We start from the raw sequence: 12135 nt of genomic DNA, 5'->3' as shown, positions 1-12135 counted from the left end.
CATGTTCTCTAATATCTTCAAAGAAGACATTCATAAGGTACTGATAAATAGATTTTAAATAAATACCTTTATTTAAGAATTCGTGTGTTCGCTTCGGCAGCACATATACTAAAATTGGAAAGAATTCGTGTTGACAGACTCAGCCAGATGACTCAGCCATTAAAGTTGCCTGCTGTCAAGCCTGACCACTTGAACTTCATCCTCAGCCCCAGACGGTGGAAGGAGAGAAATGACTCCTCTAAGTTGTAGTCTGACCTCCTCACAAACCCTATTGCACATGAGCCCCACGCACATGCAGACAAGCATACACACACAGACACATGAACGAACATATATACCTACATACAAACAAATAATGTGACTTTAAGTTTATCTCAACTACTAACTAGTGTTACTTCAATGTGACTTTAAGTTTATCTCAACTATTAACTAGTGTTACTTCTAAGAACATTATGCTAAACAAAACAGGCTTTACACTGTTTTTAGTTTTGTATTATTTGGGCTTTCCTATATTACATAATTTTATTATATACAGATACACTCTTTGTCAATCCAGTCAACACAGAATGGTAACTTATTTTTATGAACTTTCATTTCTTTACAGATATTTTTAAAGATATTTTTTCATGCTTTATTTTTAATTTTTCAATCTATCTTTGTATTGTGCTTGCATTTTGTTCATCTCCATGTATTACTTTTTTATTTTATAATTAATTTAATTTTACATATCAGACATGGATTCCCCTGTCCTACCTCATCACACCCCCTAGCCTTTCCCCCCTAATCCTCACCCCATTCCCAACTCTGCCAAGGCAAGTTCTCCCCTGGGGATTCAGCTGTGCCTGGTAGATTCAGTTGAGGCAGGTCCAGTCCCCTCTTCCCTACACCAAGGCAGAACAAAATGTCTCAGCTTAGGTCCTAGGTTCCAGAAAGCCAGCTCATGCACTAAGGACACCTTTTTATTATTTATTCTAGAGAAAAATACGTTGTCGATTTCCTGTGGTGGAAATGCCTCTCCCATACTGGGACTTTGACAAACTGTTCTTTTGTCATACATGGGAGGAACTGAGAGCATGTTATAATCCCTGTCTTCAAGCTTGCCACTCTTACATTCATGACTATTATATCTTGGCTTTTGGAAATTTTCATCTTAGTCATATGTTTATGTTAATACCCCTTCAAAATTTATTTGTACTTAGGGATATACATTTATCTCCCTCAAAATACATTTTAAGGTTCAGTGTGAAACTGGTCAATGTTAACATAATTATTAATTTAACACTGTAATGCATATCAGCATTAACACTTTTATTTCTCTGTTATGCGGACCCTGATTAGAATGAAAATCTTGCCTTGATGAAATGGTCCCCCTCAGTTGATCTTCCTTACCTTCATTAATTTGGAGATTTTGCAGGGTCCTCAGTCACCCTACATTTACTTCTGTTTCTCTTTGGCTGTCTCCCTGACCCTGCCACAATACCTAGTTTTAATATGATAAAGAAGCTTCGATGAATCATACACCTAGTCTCTTTTACTGTGTATTTCCCCTGAAAGTCCAAGTAACCTTTGTGTTTATGAAACTTAGAATCAAATTTCAGATTTGATGAGAAGTTTGCAGAGGTTGTATTTAATTATATTGAATCCGCACATCGATCTGCAAAGAGCAGTCTTGCTTATGTTATTCTGTCTCCTTAACCACAGACAGAATAGAGATCTTAATTGTGTTAGCTCTTCTGTAATAAAATTCAATAAAACCTCCTGGATATAGATTGCCCGCATACTTTATTAGATTTATCCTTCAGTTCCTTTATCTTTGGTTAATTAGGCTTGTTAGTTTTCATAATTAAGAACATTTTATCTTGAATATTTGTTAGTTTTGTCATTAGAATACATGGGGGTTGTGCTTTATTTCTCGTTTTCCATTTCTATGTTCAGTGGTTATATGTGTTCTTTAATTAGTTTGCTATATTGATAACTTCTATTTATTTACAATTGTTATCTTTGTTCTGGTTACTGTTTTATCAACTTGAAATAAGCTACAGTTATCTCAGAAGAGATACCTCAACCAAGAAAAATTCTTCCTCCAACAAATTGGTGTAGAGGCAAATCTGCACAACTTTTTTTTTTAATTGATTGATTTAGAAGGCACCAGCCAACTCTGACAGTGCCACCTCTGGGCAGGTGTTCCTGGTTGTATATAAGAGCAGGTTGAGCACACATGGGGAGTAGACCAGAAAGCAGCAATCCTCCATGGCCTCTGCTTCAGTCCCTGCTTTTTATTATTGCCCTGAATCCCTTTGATGTTGAACTGTGATGTGGAAGTGTAAGCCAAATAAACTCCCTCTTCCACAAGGTGTTTTTGGTCATATGTTTATTACAGCAATAGAAACCTAACTAAGACACTCTCTCTTCCCTCTTGACTTCTCTGTCTACACAGCTCTCAAGTATGTATATGTGTGCATATATGTATATATGTATGTTTATCCATGTGTGTACATATATATGTGTATGGATGTACGTACGTATGTATGTATGTTTGTGAGAGATATATTTATATTCACCACAGCAGACTTCTCTTCAGTAAGTTAGAGGAGTGGTTTAACTATTAATTTATTTAGTCTATAGATATGTCATGTCTGTCATTAGGAAGATTGTGTTGTATTAGTATCAAAGTATTTTAAATGATAAAACAAAATGAAACACTTTTTGTTTTGTTTTGCTTTGTTTGATTTGGTTTGGTTTATCAAGACAGGGTTTCCCTATGTAGCCTTGGCTATCCTAGAACTCACTACATAGACCAGGTTGGCCTCAGACTCACAGAGATCTACCTGCCTCTGCCTCCCAAGTGCAGGGATTAAAGGTGTCCACCATTATGCCTGGGACACATTTCTCATGGACAATATTTTCTAGAGCAAATTACACATGTGTGAATTTACTTATTTCATTAACTATCAATGATAACATGCTAAATATTTTCTATTTCTAATAATTTCCCTAAAATATATTTGGTTTATAATGTAGTTTTATATAAATTATTCATTTCCTTTTTGATATATCCCACCCTTATCTTGTGAGCTGCATGTAGCCATAGATACTTATAAGTACAACTGAAAACACCATTGTAAATTTACTGAACACTTAATATACACTTTTTGCAATTACTTTTGCAGCATGGAATTGATTTTCTTGAACACGGACTTTGTAGATGAAATAATCATGTATCAGTGTGAAAAGTTTGAGCACTGGACTTTGAGATTCAACTTTTTAATTTTTTGTTATAATTACTAGTGTCTCCTTCATAAGCATTTAAATTGTCCTTTTGTAGAATATGTTAATATTTCCTTTTCATGGGTGTATTAACAGATTTCCAAAGTTTATATACTCTTGCCAGTCAACATTTAATGTATGGTTTTCTTGTTATCCATCTCATAAGGACATAGCAACAATTAGAAAGAAAATGAAAAATAAAGATAGATTGAAACCAACACAGCTAAAGACAGTGGGCAGTTCAGTTTTCCTGCAAGGATTTCTAAATTTTTATCCTTGAAACAGAATAGGAAAAAAAATAAATATTTTTTCTCTTATCGTGAATCCTAGAGTTAATAAATTTTCTGGAAAATACAAAGACTAAGTTTAAGACATATTTTATAATATAGAATATAATATTTTCAAATATGTTTGTTATGTCTCAATTTCTTGTTAATTTTTTATTAAAATTGAACATTCTTATTACAAACTACACAGAGTTCCCTATAAGAATGTGAGCATATGTGTTATAAAAACCTCAACTACTGCTTTCTCTGAGTTTACTCACAATTTAGACCTTGAATGTTCTACACACTGTATGTTTTTTTGTTTTGTTTTTCTTTTTAGTTGCTTCTGTGCTCTTTTTGGGGTACTGCTAAAACCAATTGTCATCTCTTAGGCTCTGAAAGCTTGCCATGAGTTCTGACAACTTTCTCCCACTCCAGCTCCTGAATAATATGTAATTTCCTTGATAGGAAAAAAGAACAAACCAAAACATCATTTTAGTATTCATGTCAAGCCATGGTGTCCATTTTTCATACTTTTCTGTAAGCTAATGAGTTCTAGCAGAGACAGGCTTCATATAGTTGTCTTTTGCCGAAAGTCCCACTAAAGCATACGGAGCTAGAGGCAAGCCACAGCATTAAGGAGATTTGCTGTAAGCCAAGCCTCTACAGTGTGCATTGAAATACTAAATACATCCCTGTGTGTTTTGCAGACAATCCTGATTTACTGAGCCATGTCTCCGTGGGCATTAGAGTTCTGGATGTCAATGACAATCCACCTGAACTTGCCAGGGAATATGATATTGTTGTCTGTGAGAATTCTAAGCCTGGTCAGGTAAGTTAATTCTTTTCTTCCTACCACCTGAATGGAAGAAGAATAAGCAGCTTTATTTCTATTATTCGTAGGTATTATCCCCCAAATCCCTCAGTGTCATTTTTATGCTCAGTGATGATAGTTTTATAAGGTATTAAGTACAAATAAATTTTTGAGCATTGTAGGAAATGAATTTTCACTGCATTACAATGTAATTCAGAACATGAACTCATTTAGGTATGATCCATTCATTATGTCAATTAAAATGCATTGAGTAGTCTATGTACAGCCCTGCATTCAATGAGGAGCAGTGTTCTCTCATGGTCTGAATAAGCCTAGCGACTGTATCTAGGGAGGAGAGTCTGGAACAATTCACTTTTGGAACAAAACACATGATGGTGAAATGTTGGTTATGAAAGGTGTTTGTGTGTGTGTGTGTGTGCGTGTGCGTGTGTGTGTGTGTGTGTGTGTGTATGTGTGTGTGTGTGTGTGTAAACATTTGAGTTTGTATATACTATGAAGAGCCCCTATGCATTATGGTATGGGGAAAGTAAAGAATAATAGACAGGGAAGGAGACTAGATGCACTGTGCCACCCATTAAAAGGGGAATGTGCATTAATCTTATGTTCTGTATGACAAAATACATAAAACCCACGGTCAAAATAAAAGTGCTTGTATTATTGCACTTGCTGTGAATCACCCTCACTAATGTATGGCTACCCTGGGTCTACCCTAAGGCTCTCACAAGACTCTCATCACAGTGGCATTCTTGTTTTCAGTCAATTTTTGGGATTGTATAGATTATCTCCAAATTGTTTGCAGCTTCACTTTCCCATTAGCAATCCATCAAAGAATTCTGGGTGTTTTCTTAACCACTAATGAGCCCCACAGTTGGGAGACAGCATACCTAGTTTCTTGCCACATGGATTTCCTCTACAAAGCCAGTTGCTTACTTTGTCTGCTGCATAAAGTGAGCTCCTCTTGCACATAGCAAAACAGCTGTTTTCCACACTGTAATCATCTGAGTGGTAAATCAGTTCTATTGTCAGATTGGTTGGCAAATTTGGTTGATAATGAGAGACATGGGTTTTAGTCAAACTTAAGGAAAAGGGATTAGAGAAGGCTGTGCATTCTTACAGTCCACCTTAAAAATTGTCAGCTACAGGTAAATCCAGTAAGGGAGAAAGTATCAAAGTCCTGCATTAAACAACATTGAACCTATGTGGGTTCATTAGAAGCAGTACACCCTCAAAATTACTTAAAAATTTATGAATCTCATGACGAAATAGTATTTATTTTTATATAGATACATAAAAAAATCAATAGAAGCGTCTTAGCATGTAAACTGGTTACTCATTTTAATACTGACAGATCAATATATATGTATATGTTTGGTCTAAACTGGATGACTTTTAGAAGCACAGGAGTATAGAGGAGCCAGAAAACATATTATTGTTTGCTGGAGGTTAAAGGACAGGGAATAAGGATGGAGATGTGACACCCCCCCCCAAATATGATAGATAGTATGATGCAATATTATTAAGATGATATGGGTGTTCCTGGTCATGTCCTCATCAATTTCAAAACATACATGGTGACACCATTGCCTAATATCTCATTTCTATGGGAAATAGAAGAGATTGCATTAAATATTTATGTGTAATTTTATACGACTACTTATCCTTCTCCTGATATTAAGTATGAAATTTAAAATGAACACATAACACAAAGAAAGCAAGAATAATACTATGAGCTGATGCTTCATGAGAAAAGATAAAAACAAAAATAAAAAATAACTTAAAATTGACAATATCATGGAGACAGCCATTAATTATAGTTTCATTACATGTTCCTCAGTAATAAATCCAAGAAAAATCCATAAATGAAAATAGTTCTTACTGCAAGAACAAAGCACAAACTTATTAGAAATAAGATAAAAAATAATCATATTACTCTAAAAAATGAGGTAATCCATGTACATATAAACTGAACTAGGCTATTAGTGGTAGGATAATGTTGAGTCTTTCCTTGTTTCAGTATGTACAGAGTGCTGTGACCTAAAGAAATTCCAATGGAAATAAGTTAATGATTTGTTACATAACAGATACTATTATCATATCTTAAAAGAAAGATGGAAAAATTATAGAAAAATTTCAATACATACATATGTATATAGATATACACATGTATATGCAATCAGAAAAATAAACTTTATCAAATAAAATGATCTACAGAGGCAGATTTCATTATCATGATAAAGTTTGTACACAAACTAGCATTCAGTGTTGAATTTAGATATACATTGTTTTAAAATGAAGAAGAAATAGATACAAAACCATAAACAGATAGCACCTGGGTAGTCTGAGGATTCATCTCAGCAATAGTTATTATATTCACATACCATTTTGACAATGATATTGCAACCTAGATATCATGATTGTCAAGCTTTATGTAATGGGAAATATGCTACTCTCATATCATATTGATACATATTTTCAACTTTTCACAAAATGTATATCAAATTTTTAATATTAGCTAGACTACAAAGTTTTAAATATTAGAAAAATATATTTCTCCTCATTCTTCTCATGCTATATTATATGTTGAAAGTTAAAAATATTACCCAAATATTATCCTCTGAAATATATAGCTAAATGTTCTAACTTTTGTAAGAATAAAATAGAAAATTATTAAGAATATTTAATAAGGATGATGGTGCACATATACCATATCAAATAAAAATCAAAGAAATTATTCCATAGTTATTGGCAAAATTTTAATTCAAATTCATATTATGGAAAGAAAATAAAACAATGCAAAGTAAATGAAGTATTTATTCTTGATACTACAATAGCTTAAGCTATGTGACATAGAATCAGATTATTTATGAACACTAATAAATGAAATGGAGCTAGACCATCTCTCTCAAAAAATATTAAAGAGCTCATAGAAATAGAAGATCATGGCAAGAAAACTAAAAGAAAGAAAGTAAACTACAGTGTCACAAATAGTATAAGAGAACTAATTAATAGTCTCTGTGTGAATGGAATGCTAGTAAAAAAATTAACATTATATAAGACTTTAAATTTTAGAATTGATGCATATACTTCTGTTTAAAAAATTTTTAGATAGTTTAGAAATACTGCCTACTTTTTTTAACTAAATGGATTGTATATAAAAAGGATATCTCCACCACACTGTTTTCAAAGAGAATGACAGCAAAGACTAGAAAAAATTATACAGCAGTTACTCATCTTACAATAACATTAGTAGACAGCTTTTGGTATTAATGTTCATTGTTCTACATAGAGCTGATCTCCATTCTGAAAACAGATTAAGGTGTCAGAAATGATGTATTGATAAAACAAATAAAGGAAAATCAATATACTAAAATGGAAAAAAATAATCAGGTCAGGTAGGTAAATACAAAGAATTTCATAAAGCTCATTTAATAAAAGTCAATTTTTTTCTGAGTGAAAGCCCAAATTTTACTTGTATATAGAAAATTTAAATAACTTTATACATTTGGGAAGCACAGCATCAATGCAAGGCTTTACTTATGGTTCATTATGATATAATTAGAACAGCAAGACTAAAAATTATGGTATTTAATATCACATAAAAAACTAAGAGACCCAGAAATAAATGGATCTTTATTATCATTTATTATTCCTTATAAATTTCAATCTCTAAAGCTTAGATCTATATCCCAATGAAAATTTTATTTTGTTCATTTGAATTTACTCAAAGTTATAAAAAAGAATAGACTGAAAGTTTCAATTTCTTTATATTGAGGCATACATGAACATACCGGAATTTTAAGTCCTTTATAATTGAATGTTTATATTATATATGATTAACTATGTATTTATATCTTATTTACCTATATTTATATAAGCATTTATATATTACATTATTATACTATTATAGTTTTTTTGTTTTTTTTGTTTTTGTTTTTTTTTACTTTTGAAACAGGGTCTCACTGTGTAGCAGTGTGTGACCTGAAGCCTGCTGTATAGACCACACAGGCCTGGAACTCAGAGAGATCCTCCTGTCACTACCTCCAAAGGCTGGCAGGAGAAAAAAGGCCATGTGCCACCACAGTGAGCACCTATGAAAATGTATATATTTTAATTATATACATAAATACCTTCTGAGGTTGTGAAACCATTTCGAAGTTCAGAAATATCATATGCTCCCTTTTGGTAGTGTAGCACATACATGCTGGCTCATGGCCAAACACTTGAAGTAGGAAGAAATGATGCTCAGAACTAATCAGTGTGTCAGTTCAGGTGGTTCATATGTGAACTGATTTTGGCTGGATTTCAGACCCAGACTTTCTCTGCTGCTCCCTACTGGTGCATGTGGCAGTTCACTTCGTCAGTACCTTTGAGACATCTCTCCTCTCATCACACTGCTAGCCTGCTAGATTTTGATCATCATGGCGTTCTCTTGCATTTTATTTTTTTAATCTTCTTGGCCTGATTTTGTAAGGTCATGTATATATGAGTATGAAATATGGTTTAGTCATCCCCCACATGCTGCTACCAACCCCCTTCTTGCCCTTGTTTCCATAAGTTCCCATGGGAACCCTAGGTAGCTTCTAGTTGATTGGTAACGCTATGTATTTACTTCTCTATACCAATTAAGAACCAAGAGCTCACATGGAGCTGAGGGATGGAGTGATATGATCAAAATAAATTTCGCAAGGTACTAATCAAACTACCCTAAAAAAAATGTTTAGTAATCTAGTACTCAAAATGAGAAGACACATGTAATATCTATCCTTTGAATCAGACTTAATCATCTTTTTCCTGGAAAAAACAGTGGATCTTTTTTTTTTGATGTTTGGCATGTTTCCAACTCTGATATCAAACTGAACTTAACCTTCTGATGAAAAAAAGTATCTTTAAGTATAGTTTTCACAATATTTAAGCGAGTCATCACTAATACTTTTGAACTCTGTGATTTGCCCCTAATAGATATACCTTTCTGGACATTTCAGTTTTTTCCTGTTGCATTCTGGATGGAATGATAGCATTTTCGAAGGCATTTAATAAATGTTGTCCCAGAATTGAAATATGATAGTATTTAAACCTTGAGTTCTGTAACAATTTTTCTGGAGTCTACTTATGTTTTCTTTGTAGGGGAATAACACAGAGTCTGCAACAGTTGTTTATAAGGTTGACGATCCTCTTGTTAGGGTGTTGAGCACCAAAATGTATTGGGATGTTGCTATGGTAGAAACATTCACTGTGTAAAGTTCTAAACTTGCACAATATCAAGATCAGGTCAAATTAAACACCAATATAAATAGTAACAATGAAGTACTCCACATTAAACCACATCAAACAGAAAGTCAGGGATGCATAAAATTTGTAGTCAGTTCCCAAACCACAGTGAATCCAAAAGCATGTATATGCCTAAACTGGAAACTTCTTTTGTTAATATCAAATATGCTGTGGCCTTTTTATTTTATATTAGAGAATAAGTTCAGGGTTAGTTAACATTAAAAGTCATTTCTTGACTAAGAATATAGGTCTGTGGGGCAAGTGCTTGTCTAGCACCGAGAAGCTTTGAGTTCTATTGCTAGCTCAGGAATTAATTAGGTGTGATGTCCCATGCATGTAATCCCAGCATGAAGGATGTGGAGGCAGGAGGATCCCCATTCCTCCATCCTACATAAAAATATAGAAGCCCAGGATAGCCTAACCTATATCAGAACATACATGAAAATGAAAAAAAATATTACTTACATGGCCTCTGTCATATCACTGACATCTTATTAATTATATAACTTCATATGAAAATATAACATGTTTTATTATAGATTTATAGTCTATCATGATTCAATCCATCTAACCTACAAAGTTTCATATTATTATAAAATGAGATTTGGTGATGTCATATAGGATTTGATATTGATAAACAATCAAAATCATTGCTTAACTTGAACAACATATTAAGTGTTTTTTAGGGCTCCATATTGAGTGTGAGGGCTGAGTGGTAGTGCACTTCACAAAAGTGTAGGCAGCAAGCAGTGTACCTCTCTAGTAGGCTGCTTGTTTATTACACCAGGGGCCAGACTCAAGGTACTGTCTCAGTGCTGTATATATGGAAAAAATAAAAATGAAGTGACCAAAGAAAAATATAAAAGTGTCTTTCCAAGAAGAAAATTTATATTAATTTAAACATAGGATATTGAGTTTTTCCCTAATAATGTACCCTCATATCAATACACAGTAGTCAATATAATTTTAAAAACAGTGACATTTGTTTTCAGATATTGTCAAAATTTTCTTAGTTTCTATTTGCTTGCAGTTAGTGACTATCAAGTGCATTCCACTTTCAAAAGGTAAACCAGCTCTATGGCTTTCTGTCTTTCACATCTTAAAAAATTATCAAATATGTCATGCATTAATCCAAGCTTGGCTTCTTGACTGAGAACATTTGTGTGAATCCAGGAAAACATGAGAATCAAAACCAAGTTGTAAGAGATTGCACCTTGCCCTGAAATCACAGAAATAGAAAGCCCTCAAAACTGTGAATAAAATACAAACCCTGAAAATATTGCTTATGGAGAACTGTCAATTGTCTACCTATGTGCTAGATTTTAAAATGATATAAAACACCCAACATGGATTACTCATATGTTTTAATAAAGGAATGATGGAGTAATAATTACATAGAAGAATGGGGAAAAAAGAAGTCATAAGCACAAAGGAGAAGAAAGGATGACTACAAAATTAAGTGAATAAAAATGTAAATATGCTTGCCCTTGACTATCAATATTGCAAAAGTATCAGGTGCACAGGGCATTTGAAGCACATTGTAATATTGTTTGGACTGTGGGTGAGACTGGATGTTGTTTAAAGCAAACACATGCCATTAATGAGCTCTTTGTTGAGTTCAAATATAAAATTATTTGTGCAAAAATGGAAAGTATATTATAGAAAAATTCAAAAATACAGAACACAATGCAAGATTCATTACCCCAGAATTACCACAAAGGAGCTCATGACTCTAGGATTTAGAACATATTCAAATTATTTATAAGTTTATTATGAAATGACTAGTAAAGAAAATGATACTCCCTGTAAACACGAAATAAAATACTCAGTTTGTCTAGATAAACTGTTCTTTGCCTATCCTTCCAAAATTCTACTCTTAGTTAACAACTGAATTGGCAAATAGATTATAATGTTAAAAAAATATTTCAGGGAAAATAGTATTAAAAACTAAAGAATCATAGTGAATGAACATGAGTATAAGATTAGTTTTGAAACATGATAAAAGAAATATATAGTTTGTATGTTGTCAATATGTGTACAATAAATGCGTGAGTGTGTGAGAGTGCATGCGTGTGTTTCAGTGTGCATGTGCATGCCTGTGAGTGAGTTGGGCACTAAGACATAAGGTGTGATGTTTGAGTGTATTTAACCCTGAAAACAAATTTTAAAATAAAACATGATTTTCACTTAGATTATATTAAGAACTGATGTATAGAGAATGCAAATACATTGCTCAGTTGGCACAACATTTTGAACTCTATTTGAAGCTTTCTGTGCGGTTGAGATTGCTTTTGATTCTTCATCAGCGCATTTGTCTATTTGGAATCAAAAGTCAAACTGGAAAAAGCAATCTATGTGGAGAAGGAGTTGTACTTAACATGGAAGAGGAAAAACAACAGGAAGAACTTTTATCTCTAAAGTAAATCCTCTAGAGTGAAATAAATTACAAAAGCACCACAGAGATTTCTTTCTCTACAAATCAGGATGGAGGCTGAGGAA

General features: G+C 33.2%; 1 protein-coding gene across 7 annotated transcripts in view; it reads left to right on the top strand.

Annotated features, from left to right (window-relative positions):
- Cdh18 (cadherin 18) overlaps nucleotides 1–12135 on the top strand; it is an 886990-nt gene that overhangs the window by 851666 nt on the left and 23189 nt on the right. For all 7 annotated transcript variants that reach the window (XM_028868189.2, XM_028868182.2, XM_028868181.2 and 4 more), the window contains one exon: nucleotides 4244–4365. In XM_028868189.2, coding sequence (XP_028724022.1) covers nucleotides 4244–4365 — 122 coding nt within the window. The remainder of the gene's footprint in view (nucleotides 1–4243; nucleotides 4366–12135) is intronic.

The sequence above is a fragment of the Peromyscus leucopus genome, chromosome 11 (assembly GCF_004664715.2).
Source record: "Peromyscus leucopus breed LL Stock chromosome 11, UCI_PerLeu_2.1, whole genome shotgun sequence".
Lineage (NCBI taxonomy): Eukaryota > Metazoa > Chordata > Mammalia > Rodentia > Cricetidae > Peromyscus > Peromyscus leucopus.
This window is presented reverse-complemented; position numbering and strand designations above follow the sequence as displayed.